Below are 23756 nucleotides of genomic sequence, written 5' to 3'. Positions count from 1 at the left end.
TTGTGTGGTGGTTGGCACTATCACTTCTCAGCAAGAAGATTCTCAGCAAGAAGATGAAATACTGTAACAAACAGGAATTGTACTAATTCTGGACGAAATTTATTTTAAGTTTCGAGTGATTAGATTGATGCAGCTCATGTTTGAATTCAGCGTCAACACTGCTTGCATGTTGAGGCATGCAACTTTTAATGATTTATTTTGACTTATTTTTTATCTAGTACTGTATTGATTTGTTAAAAACAATTCTAAAGTAATTGGTTGAAGTTAAGAAACACTTTACTTCGGCATTAAAATACGCATTAAGAACAAAAAAAAACTACAGATGCTTTCCATGCTGCCATGGCAACAAGTTAGGCTACATCCAAAAGTTACACGTTGGGAGTACCCTGCACTTCAAAACAGATGCAGCAAACTCCGTGAGCGTGAGAATGTGACGAGTTGGGGGTTTGAACGACTTGTCCATACACACATAAACGCACGCACATTTCTCGACAGGAGTGTCAGTCTCTGGGCGTGTGTTGGTTAATAGCTGACCTCCAGTAAGTAGGTACGCTGCATGGATGAACTCAAAATAAATTCTCATTCTGACTCTTTACTTTTCAAATTCACTGGAATGAATCACATTCAAAATTTCAACCAAACATGGTCATCATGTTGGTTGGGAACACGAAGATTTACTATAGGTTACATTGTCATGACATGAAATTTAATGTCTCGTCCCCCACGGTACTCCCTGCTATTTCTGCCTATGTCTCATATTTCCATTTCCAAATGATGTGAAATATGTACCAAAGGCTTAATTCTTGATTCACAGGAAACAATTGCTGATAAAGCAATTTGGTAAATTTGTGATAAAGCTGCTTTCTTATGATCACAGAGCAGATTAATTATGATCTTCCTCAGCAGTCATGAGTTTTGACATTGTAGTTTTTGTTTTGTTTTGTTTGCCTGGCTATCAAGGCTGTACACACAATACTTAAATGTAGACCCAATCTAAAAACTACATAAATAAACCACTGCTCCAACAGTACATTATTTAGTAAAAAAAAAAAAAAGTGTGGGGCCGTAAATTTCTGTATGGCTGTTTACTGTAGACTTGCATTGCTGCATTATACTGCTTCTAGTACTTTAAACCATTTCAGGGTTTGCCCCTCTGGAAACAAGCTGTCACTGGGTGAAAGTATTTTATCATACAGTCCAGTTCAGCTCAAACTGACCTCAGTCTACACAAACACTGACTGTACGGTGCTTAAAACGCCCACAGAGGAGAGGCTGTCACACCAATCATAAATTAAGACACTGTGAGATGAATAATCTCTGTGAAACCTGAGAAGGAATTGTGAATAAGTTCAGTATGTATTACCATGCCGCTCTCTCTCCTCTCCTCTCCTCTCCCCTCTCTGCGCTGATGGGAGGAGCGCAGCGCAGCTCTCTGTATAAGAAGTGTTGAACGTACTACAAGGGATTTTACACAGCTACTCAGGAGAAACGAAATGATCTGCCCTGGAGCCGCAGCAAAATGCTGGATGGACACCTACTCCTGGGATGGTTATCGTTCACAGTTATAGTGTATCTTCTCAACTTGCCCGGACCCACCACAGCATACTTCGGGTAAGGACTGACAAGACTGACACGCTGCGCTGTATGTCCATGATGCTGCTTTCATTGATTTGATTGGTTCCTGAATCACAAAGCAGGTAATTACTTTTTCCCCCCAACATACTTCGCCGTTTAGTCAATACAGAAAGTGTACAGCATAAATAAACTTTATTTTTCTTGACTGCATTAGTATCTGCGGGTCAGCGAGGTGTCACTTGGAGGCCTTGCAGCTGGTGTCTGCAGCAGGTTGCCTGCGCATTAATCTCAATGAAACTAATGACAGTTAAAAAAAACTGTATATTGACGGCAAATCATCCGCGGCCTCTTTACGAAGCGTCTATTAGTAGATATAAAAGTAGCTATACGTAGCCAAGGAGTAATGGTGACCGGGAGATACTTCTCCCCATTCTTTCTCTGACAATTGAGAGCCAGCGTCCACTTTGATGTCACACATGGCATGAATTGAATGGCAGGTAGCAGTCGAGTGATTATTTTGCTGAAACACTTGTAAAATCATATCCTCAGTCGACTCTGAAAACAACCGCACGGAGCGAAAGGTGAGTGTATATGCCTCAGACTCAACAGCTGGTAACAATAAAGCAATCTGACTGACTGAACTGGTGGCCGAAACGTCTGCTCAGCTTGCACAGAAAATTCCCCCATCCAGCATAAACATCGCACAGCCCTGGCAGGGGTTTTTTCTGCTGCCTCCATCAAATTTTACAAAACACTTGGAACATGTGTAAGGAAATTAATCTGAAAAATTGAGCGTTACATGAATCATGTCATACACACAATAATGTTTAATTTAGAAAAGGCACCAGGGTGTATATTTCAAAGTAAGTTATACCCAGGGAACGCCTTGGATTTTAGGTGTAGCCCATATGACCTCCACTTCCAAGTGGCAACTAATGTTCCAGTATGTCGGCTCTCCTGGGCTGCACTCTGGGTTTCTGAATATTTAAAGTCCTGGACAAGGTCATTCAAATGAGGTCAGCATGTCAGGTGGGACAGCAGTCATGTTTCACCTGCAACCAGAGATTTTCGCTCTGAAAACTTTGAGGAATGTGACAGTGATCTCAAGTTCTATTCTTAAAAAAAAAAAAGAAGAAGAAGAAGAAAAAAGTCTGTTGATGGGTGTTGTTGGCGTTCCTCAACAGGCTACAAACCCTGCAGACACACATAGAGACAAATGGTTGTGGACTGCAAAGAGATGACACCTGAGGCCTTTCAACAGAGTCAAATTAATGGTAGGTATGGGTGTTGTGCAGGATCCAGGGGTGTTAGGCGATCTGGGAACTGTTGTGAATCTGCAAGAGAGCACAAGAAATATTTCCCTAAGGGCCTGTTCGCCCTGTGTGTTAGACCTGTTGACCTGTTAAAGTGGGCTTTGCCGTCTTCTAAATAATCTTACGAAAAGGGTCATTGGTTTTTTAAATCACTTAAACTCATGTAATACACACTATCTCTCTGTGATGTTATTCTTTTTTGTGTTGCACCAAAGCATTGGCACTCAATCCTTGGGACATGAATGAAGCAAACACTTTGTTGTGAACCTGTAAAAGGTCTTTATGATGGAAATGGAAATCTCAGTCACTCAGAAAAAGCACCAACATGTTTAACGCTAATGCTTGTATCGAGAGCTTTCTCGGACTTGGTTTTTGGTTTCAATTCAGTTCTAAAATTGCATCGGAAGGACAAATGTAACCTCGGTCTCTGTTTTTGTCTCTCTTCCTGTTGCAGTGTCGCCCTTGGCAGGCAGTATGTATTAAAGCTGACATGCCAAATTGGCACTCACTTCAGCCTTAATGGTCTTAATGGTAATGCATATTTACTTATTCAGTTAGCACTTGTTTTCAATTCCCTCTGTCAGTCTGTTCTCTATCTGTGGCCTGTGTAGTACGGAGAGACATGTGGTATTACAATACTCCAGATTTATTATTCTGTGGCCCTGTGAGAGGGGAATATGAATGAGTGTCAGTGAATGATTTAGCCCTGCAGCTGAGGAACATGAAACATACCGAAAGAGTCTGCACAGGTGACACAGATACAAAATGTGACTGCCCCGTGGCCAACTTCCCAGAAACTTGATACCAGTGACGCTCTAGCTTTGACTGGGGGTGGACGCACTAACACAAACCTGTTCAAATAAATATTCCATGAGCAAGAGGCATCCTAGGGCCTCCTGGGTACTGATTTACTCAAAATAGAGGGTCAATGTTGCATACCCAATTTCCAGAGTGCGGTGGAGCGTAAGTGTAACATAAACACAACCTCTCCTGCCCATAGTCTGCTCAGCCGAGGGTGGGGTGGGATTCCTGGCGTAGTCGAGCACCCGCTTAAATTCTCATCCTTTGCCACAAGAATGTGAACACTCATTTTCACTCCCTCACGCTGTTCTGGCAGGTGCCACTTCTGCTGCCCCGTTATCATCAAAGTTCAAATTGGTGATACTCACCAGGCTTTCCTTGCCAAAGATTATTGCATCTTGATGAGATATTGTGTAAACTTTCGGCTCAGTTGACCCCCCGTCAGGGCTCATGCAGCTCTCTGAGATGTTGGTTTAAATTTGAGTGTTGGTAAAAGGCATGTCATTCTGTGGTCTTGTAAACTGTGCTGAATGTGAGTCCTCAAACTGAGTCAAGTTTGTTTTTTATTTAGTTTATGTGCGACATATACAGGAAGGCTGCCCACAGTCATGCGACTGGGATTCAACAATCAGAGACACCACAGCATGCGGAGGAAGCAAATATAGTGGGAGCTGTTTAATTATTGTGACATCTGTCATCAGTTTGTTCCTGAGGCAAAGTTGCTACCCTTTCAGTTGGTAATATTGTTCCCAGTGCTCCATTAAGTGAGGCAATTTGCCAAAAACAACAGGATAACAAATGGGATGTGTGCAAATTTATTGAGGGTGATTTCGTCTTCGTTTTTTTCTTTATGCAGTTGTAAAAGGTTTTTATCACTTTGCAGAGTTGGTTCCTGGTGTGCATCAAACAGCTGCATGTTTTTAAAGGAGAACACAGCACAAAAATGTTACAATTTGTTTTTTAAGCGGCTCCATGTAACCATTTCCTCTGGTTCCCTCCTGTCTTCTGACATGCCTGCCCAATGTGCGTGCTGGCAAGCCTGCAGTGGTTTGTGGGGAGCTCCTGGGTGATTACCACTCATTAGAAGGAGCAGAGTTAGTGTGGGCTCAGGCTGGCGTTGCCTGGCAGACAGTGGTGGCAGGCGTCTCATTACCAGACCTTAAGGACTGATTAGCCCTGACGTGCAGCAGGGCGGGGAGCACCGTTGATAGAGGGATTTCCCAACTTCATAGGATATCCTGTAGCTACAGCCACACCTCTAAGGGTATCACTTTAGCATGAGCCAAGAAGATAGGATTCTCTCAGCACCGAGGCTGTGACAGTGTAGATGGGTGAGATCACACAAACCTGGGGTCTTAGATAACTGACTGCATGGCCTCTTAAAAGACAGCGTTTTGCTTTTGTTATATTTAAGGCTTATCCATCCAGATTTGAGCTAAGCCATGATTTGTATTTTAGTTCTTGGCTCCATCCATGTAAGGTCTGCTAAGCCCATGGATGCCACATGGTGGTGATGAATCAAAGGGAAGGATGGCTCTCAATCAGACATTTTTTATTTAAATATTGGAAAATTGGAGAAGAAATAGGAAAACTTTAAATGTGAGGGGGCCAATTCTGTGCAGAAACAATAAGCTGTGTGATGCTTAGTTGTTGTCAACATTTTGGATTTTCCAAAATGTCCAAGACTTTTAAAGAAAGAGAGAAAAAACAAACAAATAAACAAAAAAAACAACTCAGGTTTCCACACAGATTTCTATGTCTTTACACTGCCTGATGTACACATTTTTCTCATCAAATTACAGAAAAATAAGGTACACACCTTTGTTATGACGGTTTCAGTGGTCCCTGCAGCGGGTTGTTATGGGGCCTATACTGTATAATAACACGGTTGTACAGGATATTTTTGAAGATTACTTGGTTTGGCAAAGCTTTTAAAATCCTACAGTTCGAGTGTCATCAGGATGCCGAAAAGACCACAGCAAAAAGACTTATTTGATTATGAAAACGGCAGCTCCAGCTCAGTTCCAGCAGTCAGCTGTGTATTTTGTTGGTTAGAAGAGATGAAGAGGAACCTCCCATAGAAGGGAACTCATGTTGCTCTCACTGCAAACATGATGATCTTTGCAGATGGAGCTGGAGTCAAGGGCAATTTGCATAACAGGAAAACTAATATAGGCTCAGGATAATTTCAGTGGTCAGACATTGATGAGATGAGGCTAGTTAGTGCGACCGCTATGTCCTGTGTTTTCCATCCTTGAGATTTTTTATTTATATTTTTTTACATGTAAATCCTGCCAGTCTGGGGATAAATGAGACATGGCACATCACATGTATCAAGACTGGCAGATTAATTAAAACCTTCACTTTGCTTTGGTGTTCTAAAGAATATTTATGTATTTTACAGGTGCAGCTAAAAGAGATTTAATATTTTCTTTTCATGATTATTCTTTTTTTCACCTGCAGTTAAGATTACATAGTAATGCAGCTCTTAGCAAAGTTCCAAAATGTTGAAAGAAAGCTGCATTTTCTTTAAAATGCAGATCAGACTGGTCTGGATGATCATCTTCAGCACAGTCCTTTGGAGGCCTGACCTAATGTGAACACAAGGCTCCACTTCAAATATGAATATGTTTGTAAAATGGGTGTTATTACATATACTGATGTTAGCCCCCAAAGGCCGATTTATCCATACAGCCTGAGCATTAGTTTGAGAATGGACAAAATCAGGCATAAACTGACGGAATGAGCCAAGAAACAGTAGACGTCCCCTGATTAACCCCAGAGGAGTGTATGTTCGTTTGCATGACATTCAACTGGTTACTACTGCTTTAATCATCACGCTGTTTTCGAGTCAATTGCTTTCACTCCAGGCAATATGAGCTGTGTGTGTGTGCACAAAGACAAATGTCAGGTGGGGAGAATTAAGAGCACCTTTTATTTGAACTTACTTACTCAGTACTGTACAGGAGATTAAAATGAATCCTGAAAAAAATCCTCCGGTCGTGGCAGTAAATAACTGTTGAACTGCAGTTACCAAGACACGAGTGACTCAAAACAAAATAGCTTTGCGTTTCGTCTTCTGTTTTGTGGTTTGGCTTTCATGTGAAGTTTATTGAGAAAAGTTATTTTACAGAATTGCCGCAGAAACATGCAAACCGGACATTTCGAACCTTGTAAATATCTGCTTTGTTGGATTGCTTAGAGTTTACAGTGAAGCTGTTTTGTCCAAATAACAGTTTTGTCCAATCTGGCTCTCGTGTCAGCATGTGGAATTGGTAAGAGCCGAGTACAGTGCCTGAACATGTCTGGTGTGTCGGTGCGCTGGTACAGGGCTGCTCTGTGCCATGGTGTGGGCTAGATCAGGAGAGTCATGCGGACAGTGCTGCGCGCCCAATCTGTGCCAGTCACACAGTGACTATAACTGAGCTGCTGACCTTAGAAGCCGTGAGTTCTCACATAGCAGTTAAACCTCTTACCATGCCACACACTTCTCAAACCCGGGTCCTGTAGTACCACTGTGGATTACAAATAAGGCTGAGCAGTGAATTTCACCTCTTTTTCTTTGTAATTAAGACAATTTTTCGAGAACAGTGTTTTCTTTTGAAAAAAACAATGCGAATGAATTGACTGATAATAACATTTTTTCTCATGCATCCTGTCATTCACATGAAAATATCAAGAGAGTACTTATACAGGAACTCAGCCCAATCATTCAGTTTGTAGGAGTAGTCCGACATGCTCTGTGTGGGCTGTAAATGACCAGACGGGACTGGCAGATGACATAACTTTTGGTCATATCCTGTTAAGTCATACAAGATAGTGAACCCCCTCCCCCTCCGAAAACACTGAATTGCAGTGCTTTTAGTTGTTACATGACATTTTCAGTGCGCAGAGAGGCTCATTACTCAACTCATAATGACTTACTCAGTCCCAGACCAGTACCACTTAATTTTCAAAGTTGTTTTTTTCTCATGTTGCTATATTGTGTCAGTCACAGCTTGTTAGGGGCAAGCACCCAATAATTTCAACCATGGGCCAATCTAATCTTAGCTGCATACATATCCCCCCTCCCTCAATCTTTTTCATAACTTCAATAATCGTTCAGTGAATAAGCTGCATCACAATATAAAAAAACAGTCTGTGTTCAGGGCACAACATCTTCCCTTGTGTTCAGGACAATAGCCTGGAGACTCGTTGAATCAGAGTCATTTGACACTGATTCATGATCTCTTCAATTATTAAAGTCTCTAAGCTGTGGTACACATTGTTACCCATAGCTGTAGTGGGCCAGAGGGAAAACACCACGCACACTCACATTCCTACTACCTCTGGCATGGCCCAGGCTGTGATACACCAGATGGGACTTGGGCAGGGTGGTCTGAAGTTCATCCAACATTTCTGAGAAAAGCATGTAACCCCCACCCTTGAAAAAAAACCGGCATTTTAAATGCTGTGAAGGCATGAAGAAAAAGTGAAAGAGAGGAAAGTAGTTTAGCACTGACGAGTCCAATTTCCTCCAGAAACTATGGTTAATTTAATGATTAATATCCCCTTTTTTAATGCACGCAGATTAATCTCCTGCGAGCACTGTAGTTTGTCTTCCTGACAGTTGAACTCTTCTAGGACACACGTCTGTCATTGTCTTTTGTAGGTTAAGTTCATAGACAGCTTTGGTTTTGTCTAGAGGAGGATTCGTTTTAAGCCAACAGCTGGCCCAAATGATTGACATCCGTTTAGAGTAATTGACCGGTGGGAATAGGGGAAGTTCGGGGAGGTTGGAAAAAAGGGCGGAGGAGAAGGAGAGGGGGGTAGTTGTGATCTCCGAGACACCAGACCACACAACCTGCAAGTTCAGGCTAATGGAGAAATTGTGGCTTTTGTGCTTTTTCTGCCTGGGCGCGTTCAGCCACGACAGACTCTCGAAGGTGTTGACTTAAGGTTGTTAGAGCCCATATGCATGTGCAAATGGATGCACGCACACAGATATATGTACGGTGACCGCATATACAAATCTATGCAGCTTAAGAGATGCATGAGCAGACACTGGCTGAAAGCTGCCAAAACACAAATCCAAAAGAAAAGGAAAAAAAGAGCAGACTCTGTCATTGTGAAGGTTTTGTTATCTGCAGTGGTGATTGCACATTAGTTCTGTAGTGCCACTCATTTATCAACAGCTCATCAGATTTGAATAAACTAAGAAAATTTGGCGTGTTTGCTTGATAACCAACTTAAGTGTCTGTGTTAGATCTACTGTTTTTCAAGTCTCATCTTGGATTTCTTTAGTCTCTTGAGATTAATGCACACACACCAACTCAGCTGCCTTTGTTTATATATGGTTTTGCGAGTATATGAATAACAGCAGCAGTTAAAAAGATAAGTGTTTTTGTAGTTCATATTTGCATAAAGTTAAAGTAAGAGCGATGTTTTCCACTACGTAAGAGTTTAGGTATTATTACACTTCCTCAACTATTTACATACCAGACTAATGAAGAGCTTGCAGAAGTACCAGCTGAGGGTCACTTCCAGAACTGTGGTGTGAAGCCAGAGAGGGAGTGATGATGGCGAAGTTTTGAGCTAGTCAATGATTTCCTCAAGGGATCGACTCTGAGGCTCCACTGTGTGAAATGAGGCATTTTCAGTCAACCCGTTGCATTTGGAAAATGTATATAAAGTAAATGTCACGGGCAATGGGAGGTGCTGACAGGTAAAGAGAAGGGACTAAACAAACTCCAGTGTTACTAAGTGAAAGACAGTGGAGGAGGTGCAGCGTTAGCGTGGGTCAGCAGTGTCTGCGTGAAGTGTGTAGAGGCAAGTGTGTGTGAATGGAAAAAGCAAAGCTGAGCAAACATCAGCAAGAATCCAGCATTGCATAGGATAATAATGAGTTTTATATGTTGGTGTTATATTCCATGTGTAATTGGTGTTGCTGTGCCAACACCTCAAACATCTCCTCAAACAAAAACACCTACAGAAAATAGTGCATGATATGAAAACATATGCTTTAATTCAAAGGAGCAGGAGGTACAGGCACTTCACCATAGATTTTATTATTAATCAACATATTCAGTGTTTGGTACCTCTCTCCCAATGCACCTTTTTTAACGTATGACTAGTTTTCCTCTAAAAGTAAATAGATCACTTATTAAAATAATCCTTTTCGATCTAAGCAGCTTCTGCAGGATTCCACCTTTTGTGTTTTCTTCAATTTTCATCTCCTTTAATCTGATCTACTTGGCAGGTGCATTTCTTGAGACCCAAGGAAATACAGCGGTGCCTTAGGATTTATTTGAGCATTTTGCATATTGTGATGCTTTCTGATACAAACCCAGATTGCCTGTTTTTGCCTTTGGAAAAGAACTGTGAAATGTTGTACCACCCACCTTAACAAGTAAATTCTCTTCCTGCGTAACGCGCTGCAGTGAAATGTGGGCTCAGTTATAAAAAGATTAGGTCTTGCTACGTGCAAGCGGTTTGTCACTCCCCGGTTGGGTTTAGGTAATAAGTTCACTTGGTTAGTCATAGAAATGAAAATCACTATGTTAGGGTTAAGAAACATAATGATTATAACTAAATACATCTTTTGTGCTATGCCTCCATTTTTACACTCTCAACCTCTACAGGTTACACATTCTTTTAACGTACTCCTAGGTTGTTACTGCCTGCATGAACAGATTACCCATAGGGTTGTTTTTTGGAAGAAGACAGTCTCGTCTGCACGTGAGATGTTTTGCCAATATAATCTGCTACTGAATAAACTTGATTTAGGTCATTTTAGACACAAGTCATGCTACAAGCCATTGTTTCCAGTGGGTTGTTCAGAGCAAGACTGTGCTTCGATGTTTGAACTTAGACTGCTGGGTGGTGCAACAAATACTTTTGTGACCAGTGGACACAAGCCATCCACCGGGCCACTGAAGGCACAATGAAGGAAAAACCTCATTGTGTTGAATTGCATCCAACAATGCATTTGCATTGAGACCTCGGGGAAAAGAACCACTTCCTGGGGATGGGTCTCTGTCCAAGTAGGCATGTCGGGTGATTTAATCGTAATGTACCCTGTTATGGTTAGACCATATGTAAGGTGGAGTGTAAAACAAAGTGACCAAGTCCCTCTAGTAGATTATTTTTTCCTTAAATGGATGACTTTTCCATCTCTTCTTGTACACAGTTTGCAGTCCCATGTGCAAACTTTGTTGTCTGAAAGACCCATTACACTCCTCAAACAGTGCTTTACTTTTTTTTTCTTGTTCTTTTAAGTCTTCTAATTAACTGAATAATTAGTCCATATAGATCTTTGTACATATTCTTTCTGTGAGCCCTTTAGTAAGTGAAGTGAAAGAGGTCTGGTATTTCATGGACTTTGAGCTTCATTTATTTGTCAGACTACAACATCTGGCTGCATTTTTCTGCTTTTCTTATAAAAGTGGTCATTGCTTTAAGAAAAATCACTAGTGATTCCTGTTTACCCCAAAGATTTAAAGCACAGATTTTTAATGATTTTTGTGATTCAGCTTCGGAGCAGTTCTCCAATTTTGTCCTCTAAGTGAGTTGAATGAGTTCGTTCTTCAGCAAAACTGCAGATTGATTTTTTTTTTTCTTCATATTGGAATGTGTGACGCTTTCTTGTGTGACAGCAGGAGTCAAAGTCCTGCATCCATTGAAAACATTATCTTTAATTTCAAGCACGTTTCAATCAGATTAGAATGAAGCCGTTGGCTTCACCCTTGCTAATATTTAGGTATGAATCAATTTATAAGTACTAGGGTTTTCTCTTTCTTTTTGTTTTCTTAATGGAGAGAAAACTGAAGCGTCTGTACATCTGTAATACTATTTGACTGTGTTCAGGTCTGTCACAGAGCGGAAATATTGCAAAAGAATGAGCCTCGGCCAGTAGCTTCTTCTCCGGAGATGTGAATAAGTATTTGTCTCTCCTCCACATTTTGCCCTCAGGCCGTCTTGGCCAGAAATATGCCTTTGTGGGAAAAAAGCCTCAGATGCGTTACTGCTGAGATCAGTGTCATATCATCTTTGGCCTTCCCCCAGCTCCACTCAGACCATCCTTTTGTCTCAGATGAGCAGACGTCATGCAGACAGTTGAGGCCTGTCACTCCGAGGCTCTTTGTTTCAGCAGGCATGTGGGCTTTTGGAAGATTTGATGCTGATACGTGTTACTATGCATGTCCTCCTGAGGAATGTGTGCGTCATGTAGGTGGTATTAGTAAATTAAGACCACCAGTTGTCAGATGGAAAACTTTTCAGAGCTAGTCATTGATTAACAAACTGCTTCCTGGCTATGTATAAAATTTTAAAACATGTTTGATTCATTTTTCTACCCTACCAACATTTCAAATGGTCTAAGACAGGTACTCCACGTGGCGCCATCATTCAATTCTTGACTGCTTGCTTGTTGTAGAAATGTTTTGGAACGATTGTCAGTCACATGTAACATACTGGGTCAGCTGGAGCAGTTTGTTTTGGAATTGTTAGCACGTTTCCTTGGCATTACTATCAGAGTGTATTTTAACAAAGCATGAAACAATTAGGAGGAAAGTGCCATTTGTTCAGAGAGAGGCACATTAGCTTGTGCTGTACCACACAAACTATACCTTTTTTTTCCATTCTCCAAGTGTTCTGGTAGATCAACCCCTGTCAAGACACCGCTTGCCAAGTTTCCATTTGAATTTCATCGCTGTCAGATTAGTTAAAAAAGGCAAACACACTTTGTAAAAGGGAAACCATTTCACCCAATCTGAAAGTAGATCCTGATTACCCCTCTTTGAATTGACTGCTCAGATTCTCAAGCAGGCTGTGAATGCATTAGGGAGAAAATATTATATACTGGAGCATCTGTGAGCTATTAAGTCCACTGATATGACACTGAGGACTCAAGGGGAAACATTTCAGTCAGTTATTGGACATAATAAAACAAATGTCTTGCTGAAGAACTCCTATGACCCTCTGTTAGAGGCTGTAGTGAATGTGAGTGGTGACAGAGTCCTTTCAGAAAAACAGCTATGAAGGCTGACGTGTAAGGAATGTGGATCACAGATGAAGACTTCTAGTATGTTAACTAACCTGGTGTGTTGACAACCAGCAAATACTCTGCACCTTTACAAAAATATAGACAAGCTTTTTTATTGTTACTTTACGCTGTTTGGCTGTAATGAACTATATGGCAGGATTCCCATTTGCTGTGGTTTCTCCTCGCAGTCGTATAGCTGGATGACTTCTAATTTATTTGGCCATGTGTAGACTTTTTACAAGCAGGGTGGGAAGCAGAAAAATTCATGATTGTAATTCGTTTTGTCTAAATTTACAATAACAGCCGTTTTTTGGGGGGCATTTCGATGGATTTAGATTCAGTTTAATTATGACTGACGTTTTCTAAGATAATTTTCATTTGACATCAGTTTCCAGATTACCATCAAATTGAAGGCAACAAACTCCCTTAAGCCAAAACATTTTTTAACATTAAAAGAGACACTAATTGTACTAATTCTCATTTCAAACGCACAATTTCTTATATAAATAATTCTTTAGTTTCTTTCAAGTGCCTTCTTTCTTGGGTGTCATTAAGACTTGTTTTAGTTCACCTTTTACAAGAATTGGAAATGACCACATCAGCCCACATTGAAAGCCAGAGGTAGAATCCTGCATTTCATCAATGTCATCGATGAGTGGGGTGTCTCTCTTCTAAGACATAAGTGTCCTTTAAAAATCTGAAGTCTGGCTGCAGATGCACACAGGCCTAAACACTTGTGCTTTTGTTAGATCTGTAAATCCATTTATTCTTCACTTTCACATTAGGGTGTAAAGGAGTCCAGAAATTACACATAATGAACAACTATGGTGCCAATCCTACCAGTTGGTGTGACCAAAATGGTCACAGGCTGACAGTCATGTCCCCTGTGTGTGTTTATGAAAGTAATGCTCTGCTTTCCCCATCACAACCTCAGAACGCTGGTCTTTGGTTTTGCCAGCTATGTGGCAGTCCTTGCTTTGTGTGTTTTATATACGCCTCCCTTAAATAAACTGACGAAAGAAGTGCAACTCTACCACATGTTATCCATACCATGTTTAGAGCTCAAATCTTGCTTGTTATATATCAAATGGATTGCAGCTTTAACATTCTAAATACTGGACTTTTCTTCTTCTTTCTAAAACGGGAGTGTAAATCCTTCTGTGTTATCATGTTTGAATCTATACAGCACTGCTAGAAGTGACATGCCACCCCTCGGGATATGCTCTAAATATTAAACCAAGCATCTGCTGGCTACTGTTTTACATACATGTGGCATGTCATAGACACAGCTTGTCATTGTTTAAACTATGTTCCTATATTAGCTGAATGCTTTGTTACTTATAAATTATAATCTCAAACTACAGTTTTGAACACTTAATAAGATTAAGAGTGACTTGATAGCTTAAAATTGGGACAAAATGCCGTCAGGTGAAGATGGAACTTCCACCTTGCACTGAATTAGCTCTCTACTCATATATGCCTGTGGTGGTGGTTGATCTCAATCTCCAGCAAATGTTGAATTCCTCTGAACATTAACCACCATTCATCTGAATTCATATAAACATTAACCAAGCTTTTGAGCATTATACCCCCCAACTGTGCTTCCTGTGCTGTTTGTGCAGTATATATTTGCAACTCTTATTGTTTACCCAGAAAGGTCAACATCCTGTGCTTTTTTTGGATGTATTCACTCACCTTGTGGGCAGTTTCAACTGACAGATCTCTGTTGTTCCCTTCTAGGTTGACAGGTAATGAACCATTGTCTATCCTGCCACTGAACTCTCTACCAGAGGAGACTATGGGCAGGGCTCACTACAAGCTGTGTGACCGGCTCAAACTGGAAAAGAAGCAGCGCAGGATGTGCAGACGAGACCCGGGCGTGGCGGATACCCTGAGGGAGGCCATCATCATGAGTGCCCTAGAATGCCAGCATCAATTCCGATTTGAGAGGTGGAATTGCACCCTGGAGGGGCGCCACCGAGCCAACATATTAAAAAGAGGTATGGGTGCATAAGTTATTCCTGCTTCTTTCCTTTTGAACTCAGACAAATCTGACATGCATTCCATATTTTCTTCTTGTTTGTCTCCATTGTGCTTTTTCAGGATTTAAAGAGACAGCCTTCTTGTATGCCATCTCCTCTGCGGGCCTAACACACGCGATGGCCAAGGCTTGCAGCGCAGGACGCATGGAGCGCTGCACATGTGACGAGGCCCCAGACCTGGAGAACCGCAAGGCTTGGCAGTGGGGAGGCTGTGGAGACAATCTTAAATATGCTAACAAGTTTGTCAAGGACTTCCTTGGCAAACGCTCCAACAAGGACCTACGCGCACGTGTGGACATGCACAACACAAATGTGGGCATGAAAGTAAGTGTGCAGAACACATTGTGCAAGATTTGCACGTGTTAGGCATCTTGCATTTTCAAATTGAATTCTGTCTCTGTTGCCTTGCTTTGCTTGCGGAGGTTGTGGTGGAAAGTTAAGAATAGTTCGACCTTATAAGCTTCAACAGAGGCGTCAGCCACTTGAATTGCCTGACTAATCATGTATCTTGTGATTAATTGTTGCTACAGTTCCAGGCCTGCCCACCTTTGAATTGTAATGCATTGCATCCATGTGTATTCGTCAGGAAATGTCTAAAAGAAATGTAAAACTGCACCATGGGAATAGATTTTTCCGGAACTCTAAGACAAAAGTAAAAATATCTCAGCATTCAAAACCTCAATTTTAAGACTTTGATGTAACATTTTTGGAATCACCAATTTTACCTTACACTTTGACATCTGTCAAAAATGTTTAGTATTTTTTAAGACATAAATAATTATTCAGAAGCATTTAATTGATATTATAAATGTACAAGGGAATCACATTAGAAGTGGTTAAATGTGTGCTAAAGCTTAGTTTAGCATACAATCATTTCATTGAAGCATATTTGCAATAACTGTCAATAAACTTTATTTTCCTTTTATTAAAGTAATAAGTTCCACCAGTGAACACAGCAAAGTCTGAGTTACAAAACACACTAATCTAATCGGAACATACTCGAAAAAAAGAAAAAAAGTAATTAAAAGAAATTACCAGGGTTTATTTTTAGTTACAGACAGTACTTTAAACAAAGATGTTGTGCACATTAACCACAACATTAAAAAAACAACTCACGGTGCACTTTTTTTTCTGGATATACTTTATGGCTGTGTCTTGGTTTTGACTTTTGTAATACAGGAGTTCAAACATTACAGTAGTGCTAAACAACTGCTGTCAAAGAAAAAGAAAGTCTAAGTTCAAATATATAGATATATAGATTTAATATGGCCACAGCAGAGTTAAACTGATTGAGTTCAACAGGAAGGGAACCTTGGGAGAGTGAAATTACTGAAAAAATAGTATGGAGTTTGAAACCTGGGAACAAAATAAATCTGAACTGATTAAAGTAATTCCTACTGTAAATTTGGTGAATTCTGAAAGTGCTCATTAGTTGATATTTGGTCAGATTAGACAGGCAGCAACTCTCATTTGTGCTCTGGCACAATTCAGCAATTGTTTGTGGTGAGCAGATATGGGCTTTTCATCTTGGAAGTGATTTTAATGGTCAAATAAAAATAGGGAATGGTCGTAATCTGTCAAGCCAAAGCAAACTAAAGGTCTGAAATATGTTGCTTTTACTCTGCGTTTCTCTCATTGTAGCCATTTTCATTTTTGTTTCAAAATGAGTTATAGCAGAGGCACACTTCCCAAATATTTGCAGATACAAAATTCTCCCAAAAGGTCTTCCTATTCAGCTAGATTGTCCAAAACTCAGTGTCTCAGAGGATTTTATTTGTGATAGAGATCTATAACACTGTTTTGTTCTTTTTCTCTGCGAGTGTTTCACACATGTAGTGAGTCGAATCACATTTGCTCAGGATAAATTCCCACACAGAGAACGAAATTGGAATGTGCTAACCTCTGCATCTCCCTGACGTTTTAAAAGCTGACCGATCAAATTTTCTTGACCTGCTCGTGTGATGAATATGCACTTCCTGTCCACCGATCTCTTTCACAGTCTGAGAAGAGAAATGCAGCTTCTCTCCAAACCCCATCTAAGACATTGTGTTCGAGTATCTGATTTTTGTGCACATTCTGCTTTTAACATTGGGGTTGAAGCAGCAATGAACTTTGGCAGACAGCTTAAAATATCAGGATATGATTAAAGTAACATGGTGGGGTTTTTTTTAAAGCTGAGAATGACTAAGTTGTGCTTGCAACAATACGCAATTTTGTAAAAGAAGACTCTCTGGTTTGGGTCACCTCACTATATATAATGACACAAGAAGATTGGGTTGATTAACTCTGGGTGTAGAAAATAGATTAAAAGTCAAAGGATAAATACAGCATTCCAGTGTCAGAATATTAAAAGTTCCTCTTTCCCATGGAAATAGATTGTCTTTGTAGAACCTTAATAGTCATAACCTCCCCTCACTTATCATGATAGCTATAAATTTGTTAAATTAAAATGTAACCATAGTTATGGCAAAACCAATACTCCCACCAACTATTATTCACTTTGCCTTTTATTAGAGGCCTAAGACAGCATTATATTGCTCTTCTTTAGTTCACTAGCATTAGCAAAGCCTCTAATTTGCTCTTTTAATTATATGAAAAAAGGCAGTGAATGTTATAATTTTCCCTTATGTCTATTTCTCTCCTAAGCCAATTTACTCCACCCTATTCATCTAACTGGGAGCATAATTTGGCCCTTTCAAATTGTGCTTACTAAACAAAGGCTTGTTAACTTGCATAGCTTTCATGCTTTTAGTGTTTCACAGCGGTTAACAATTTTCCTTTGTCTTTGCCCCAGGTAATCAAAGCTGGAGTGGAGACCACTTGCAAATGCCATGGCGTGTCAGGCTCCTGCACCGTCCAGACCTGCTGGAGGCAGCTCCTGCCCTTCCACGAGATTGGCAAGCAGCTGAAGCAGCGCTATGAGACCTCTGTCAAGGTCGGCAGCTCTACCAACGAGGCCACTGGGGAGGGAGAGATCTCTACAGGCCGGAGCCAGCAGCAGCAGCCGCAGCAGCAGCAGCCCCTGTCTGGTTTCAGCGATCAAATTCCTCGTACTATGGACCTGCTTCACATCGAGGACTCACCCAGTTTCTGTAAACCCAGCAAATACTCATGGGGCACTGCAGCCCGCAAGTGCTACAAGGACAAGAACTGTGATGCTATCTGTTGCGGGCGAGGCCATAACACACAAAGCAGGGAGGTGACCGGGCCCTGCCAGTGCCAGGTGCGCTGGTGCTGCTATGTGGAATGCAAGCAGTGCACACAAAGAGAAGAGGTCTATACCTGCAAAGGGTAAAACCCGTAAATCCCCCTCAATCAGTGGAGCAAGTGAGATATGGTTGTGTTGAAGACGAGTTGTTGTTTTGTTCTCATACGAGGTTTTGCATCCAGCCACAGAACAGTGTTCTGCAAACAAAATGAGGAGCGAGCCGAGAAGCAATAAGCACTTTGAGGGATTCTGTGGGTTGGGTTTCGGAGGTCCTGCAGAATAAAAACTTTCACAGACAACTGGGTCAACATCTCAAGCTTTTTATCACAGCGTTGCCTTGAGGAGAAAATATTTTATTTTCCTTTTTACAAAAATCCATTGCCACCATTTTACAAAAAAAAAAAAAAAAAAGAAAAAGGAAAAAAAAGCAGACCACGATGCCGATAATGAGGATCCAACAAAAGGACAGTAACAGATTTATTTCTTGGGTTTTGCCCAAAGAGGAATGGCGTGTGTAAGTGTGTGTGTTTGTGAGCATGTGATAGATAGTAAGGGAGAAACAGAGTTTTTACAGCAATGAAAATCATTTACAGACTGCTTTCAAAAAAACAAAATCAAACAAAAAAGACAGGGTGTAAGAATTACTCTACACGCACATATTTACACTCTCACACGTTGTGTGTTTGCATATGTATGTAAATAAATTCAGTTATGTTGTAATGATATTATACAAGCCACTTATCTAACTATGTAAAACAAACCACTAACCACACAAATGTTTTGTTGTTTGTGTGCTATTGCTCGTTTATCTTCATGATTCATGTTGACTTTTTTGACTTTGGAAAGCAGCGCGCTTGTTCAACATCTTGCTTTGGATAATTTATAGATCCTTTGGGACTACTCCTTCACCAGGAGGGAAAAAAAATATTGTTGATTTTTATTTTTTTTTTATTTTGGCATTAATATAATATGAAGCTGTTAGTACATACATTAACAGAAAATAATAAACCATTCAGTTTAGGCTATTGTTAGCCTTGAGCGAACCAGTGTTCAGGGAATAACTTAAACCACTATATCTATTTGGATGAAATGGAAAGAAATTGTGTTAATGCAAAGAATATCCGAGCTGGAGAGGTCAGTGGCCTTATTGAAGCCAACATCATTGCAACAGGTGATCATTTGATCAGGAGACGGTTCATGTGTGACTCATAAAAATGTATGAAGCTCTGTGGAGCTTAAGTCTTCTTATTAATTTTTCTTTTCACAATCTGAAGTTGTAAAGAAAACCATGGAGAACTGGAGGAATGAAACTTCCTATCATTGCATATCTCTTTCCTCTTCATCTGCCACAATTTGATTGAGCCATATAGACGTGCAGTGTGCGCAGCAGAAGTATGGGGCCACTGAGACTGAAATCTCGCTTGACCTGTGTTCAGATTTGCTCAAGTGAAGATCAAAGTTTAAGCCTTGTAGCTAATATGAACATATTTTATTGGACGATTTTTTGTGTTCCACAAACTGATGTCCACACGTAAACATATAAGTTTCGCTGCTGTCTCCTTTCTGAAGTCAGCGAAGCTGTTTTTTATACATGAGTCTATTTGTTTAATTTTATGATATTGCCTGGTGCCATGTGACACAGTTAACACGGTGCAATATATTGACCCCACCATGCAAATCGCAGTGATAGTGACATTATAAAGCAACTTTGATATTGTTGGAAATTCACTCACTTGCTTTCTTCAGAGTTGGGTGAGAAGATAAGCATCTCTCTTGATTCTCTCTGGCAAATGTACAGCAGCCGGAAGATGAAACGGGTGCATGACTCTTCAAGTTAGCCAATCAGCATGTTTAAAGCTCATCATTCAGCATGCTATATTTTGGTAATCCTCAAAAAAAACAAAAAACTTTTCTCTTTGACACTTTTGTAAACAAACAGGGCAGAACATGTTGAGTTGAGCTGTGGATTTTATTATTTGAAGCTCCCAGGATAACCATTTCCCACCGTTTATGCTAAGCTGAGCTAACTGGCAGCCGAACTAGAAAGATATGAGCAAGATACTGATCTCATCTAACACAGGAAGAAAGCAAATGAGCGCATTTCCCAAAATTAACAAATCATTTCCATAATATGTTGTTACAGTTTTATGAGAAATGCCTCTGTACATAAAAACAATGCAGACAATAACATTTTCATTGCATTCTCTGCACCTAGTTTCTGGGAACATTGTATTTTATAAGATAGAGGACCTTATATGCCATATTTTAGATTGGTGTGAATTAACTACTGAGTGAGGGACCCAGCTTTGTATTATAGCACCATTCACGCACTGAAGCCCAAAAGCCCTTTAAAAGTATTTAAAGATCTGTATTTATGGATACAGTCCAGTGCAGAATTTTCTTTTTCTTTTGATGTAAATAGCAAAGGTTTCTTCTCCTGTGGTATAAAGACAAAAGTGAGGCACATGCTTAACTCTCACAAGCATCTGAAACAAAGTGATAGTAAATGTAAAGGGTGAAGTATTTTCTGGAAGCAGCACACAGTTATTGAAACAAGGCGAATGCATATTATAATCATCAGTCCTGCACTTAAAACTCTTCAAAACAGCAAAAGTGATATTCAGAAATAAACTATCACAGGAATCTAAATCAAAACCAACAGCTCTGACAGCAAAATCATGCTTTGGGAAGAAATTCCCGCTTGTCTTATTTGTCCCGAGGAGATGAATTCCAAGCATTTTGATATGAGATGGCACGCCAAATAAAGACTGGTCAAAACACATACATAGAACTTTGCACGCTTCATGAAAACCATAATAGCTATGCTGAGACTCGTAGCATAAATGCCTGCTCCCCACAGCTTCTGGTGTGTTTTTGCTCCACACACTCCTCAGACCAAACACAGAGAGGTTCTCCACGATTGAATGGATTTGCAAAAGTCATGACGGAAATACCAAATACACACAAAATGCATTTTTCTCTGTGTTTGTAGGTTGTACATAGTCCAATAAATTTATCCTGAGAAAGACAAGCATGATGCAGCAGCGAGACGACTTTCTAGGTGTCAGAGTTGTTTGTATTGTCAAAAACAAAACTGCAGTGTTCAGTTATCAGTGGATCATGTACAAAATTTTATTTTGTTGAAAATGATGAAAGATAAATTATTTTTAAATATATTATGAGCATGTGTTTAGTGTAAATAAGGTCAAAACGTCTAAATTGATTTTATATCCTGTATTTTTTACTCTGTTTTCCTTTTGGGTGTTTGTTTCTTTCGGGGTGGAGGCTTCAAGAGGCGGTGTACATTCTAAACATGTTTCATTTCATATCCCAACATTGTCTGTCACCTGAGCACTAACAAATCCAAACAAATTTATAATCAACTTCTGTAGCTGTTTTATATCAATTTCTTAAAGTACTCAAAGAAAAATCACATTCAAAAATATTTTTATAGGATCTGATCTGTTTGTATATTCAACTATTTTGTTAAAACCTTCTTGAGTGCGTAATGTTGGCAATCACCATATACACCGTACCGGGGAGTAAATTGCATCAATGTTGACTGATTAATACTAACCTTTGGGCACTCAACACATACATGGACCATTTGTAAGGATTTGTACTGTGCTTGTAAGAAAAAAAAAAGAAGAAAAAAAAAGAAAAATAATGCCTACTATGTATTGCCATTTGTGATAATACTACACCAACAGAGTTTTGTCCATGTTCACTTATTCATGTCTTATTGGAACTCTAAATTATTTTCCTCTACCTCATGTGTATAGCTTGTAGGTATAAACAGATCACAAATGACTGGTAAGAATGTATTTAAGTTATTTAACATCTTTGTATAACAAAGGCGGAAAAAAATCTGAAATAATAAATGAATTTTTAAATGACTTTCTGCAAAGTTTCATTATTTTCTGTCACTGGTAGCATTTAATTCAATCAGATGACGATGCACTCAAGATCCACTCAGCAAGCTGTGATGATGGTGGAATCCTGAGGAATATTCTCCTCCTGAGATGAATTTATTGATTAGTCAATATGACTCATTTAAATTAGTATGATTATGATTCATTTAAAACTATCTATGAAACATTAAAAATTCTAAATGTTTGCTGTAGTTGGTTGTATATTAGATAATAAAAAAAGTGTGATGTTGAAGAGCCCAGCTGCATGGTTCTGCAACAAGCCGAGCACATCAGCACGTCAGAAGCTCATCATTTAGCATGTTTTATGTTGTTTGTTCACGTTAACATTTCAAATTTATCACATTTCCACTTTCTGTGAACAAACACAACCGTTTGAGTCATTAAGCTTTGGAGAACGTGAGATATGACCTAGACTTAGTTGTATACTGATCATGACACGACTGCATCGATCTTATTTAAAACTGCAGAAAAACTGTAAGGGCTGCCTCGATTTTAAAGATAAAATTACCGATACAAAAACAATTTAGTGATAAGAATGACATAAACAAGATTAGTTACTGTGGCAGCAAATTTGGATAATACAAATTTCCACATGAGAAAAAAAACAAAACGCTTTTACGAATGCATTCAACACACTAGACAGTCCAACAATGATCGAAACAGAGTTTTATCTCTGCAAAAGTAACATACAAAAGAGAGGGGCCATCAATGCAGTAAAGTCAATTCAGGCCTGTCGGGTAGAAAATGTGAACCACAACTGTTAACTGTTGGATAAGAGTAGCTTATCCAACATGATTGCTATGAGCTCCTGTTTACATGCTTAAGTATCCGAAAACGAAACACCAACATAACTTGTTACTGATGCATGGCAAACTGTCTAACATACCTGCCGGCTACGTAGGAGAAGGTGTCAGTGTCACATTTGTCTTGCTTAAAATGAACATGCTTGAACACAAAACAAGAAACGCCTCTATAACTCGTGCATATCATAGATCAAAACCTCAAACAATTCTATTCTAAGGGGAAAAAAAATAATCACGTTGTCATTTAGGGGTTTTTCACCATGCTGCAACAACAAGCAGAGTGTGAGAGCAACTGGGAGTGACCAGGTCTCCATTTCAAATCCCTGCTGGGAAAAATGTCTGAGGTCCACCTTTTTGCAGAAGAGCAGTGAGAGAGGCAAAAAAGACTTTCCCTCTACATGATTACACGTCACTGTTGAGGTTGGATGTTTACAGGAATCTGATATAGACAGTGTTGGGTCTTCACAGCTTCAAGCAGGATTCCCCTCACTTTGCTTTGACATCTTATATTAATTCACTGTACCAATTATTAAAGTTGCTGTCGTGTTACACTAAACGTCACCATAGCAGCAATGTTTTTACATCAGTGTCAAACAAAGTTACCATGAAACTCATTAGAGCAAAGATATAACATTTCTGTTTTGGGTTTACGGCATTCAGACACGCATATGAGCTAGAAAATTACCCTGCTGATCTGACATTATTTGAACAAGCAGTATCCCCTCAGCGGATGAGGGTTAGAAGATTTCAGAGTTTTCTCTTTCAACAATCTTGCAAATATCTTGAGCCCTTATAATAAAAGCCTAAAAGCTCAATTAATCCAAGAGAAAAGGGGCTTTGTGATCCTAGGCTGTGAACGGGGGCTTCATATTCAGTTAGAAAAACAAAACACAATTATGAGCATATCTGTTCTAATACCTAAAACATCAGTGGAAAAGCTTATGATATCCCTGACACATGTACCTAAATTAGCAGTGTCGGACCAGCACCCACTAGGTGTGAGCTATTCTTCCCCAGGGTCCCGACTGCTGTGCTGGGAGAAACTAAGAGGCTTTAATGC

General features: G+C 39.8%; 1 protein-coding gene across 1 annotated transcript; it reads left to right on the top strand.

Annotated features, from left to right (window-relative positions):
• The first annotated feature begins 1459 nt into the window (after window positions 1–1459).
• Window positions 1460–21858, top strand: wnt9a (wingless-type MMTV integration site family, member 9A). The gene is made up of 4 exons (XM_072363598.1): window positions 1460–1611; window positions 14452–14711; window positions 14815–15077; window positions 17548–21858. The coding sequence occupies exons 1-4, from the start codon at window positions 1520–1522 to the stop codon at window positions 18046–18048; spliced, it is 1116 nt and encodes a 371-aa protein (XP_072219699.1). The 5' UTR covers window positions 1460–1519; the 3' UTR covers window positions 18049–21858.
• Window positions 21859–23756: the final 1898 nt, after the last annotated feature.

Source organism: Leuresthes tenuis, unplaced genomic scaffold (genome assembly GCF_036924035.1).
Source record: "Leuresthes tenuis unplaced genomic scaffold, fLeuTen1.0.hap1 SCAF_14, whole genome shotgun sequence".
Lineage (NCBI taxonomy): Eukaryota > Metazoa > Chordata > Actinopteri > Atheriniformes > Atherinopsidae > Leuresthes > Leuresthes tenuis.
The sequence above is the reverse complement of the archived record's forward strand: the minus strand, read 5'-3'. Positions and strand labels throughout refer to the sequence as shown.

Coding starts and splice junctions, on each gene's coding strand:
- wnt9a (XM_072363598.1), top strand. CDS start 1,520: ATGCTGGATGGACACCTACTCCTGGGATGGTTATCGTTCACAGTTATA. Junction 14,712..14,814: donor AGCCAACATATTAAAAAGAG/GTATGGGTGCAT, acceptor GTGCTTTTTCAG/GATTTAAAGAGACAGCCTTC. Junction 15,078..17,547: donor ACACAAATGTGGGCATGAAA/GTAAGTGTGCAG, acceptor TCTTTGCCCCAG/GTAATCAAAGCTGGAGTGGA.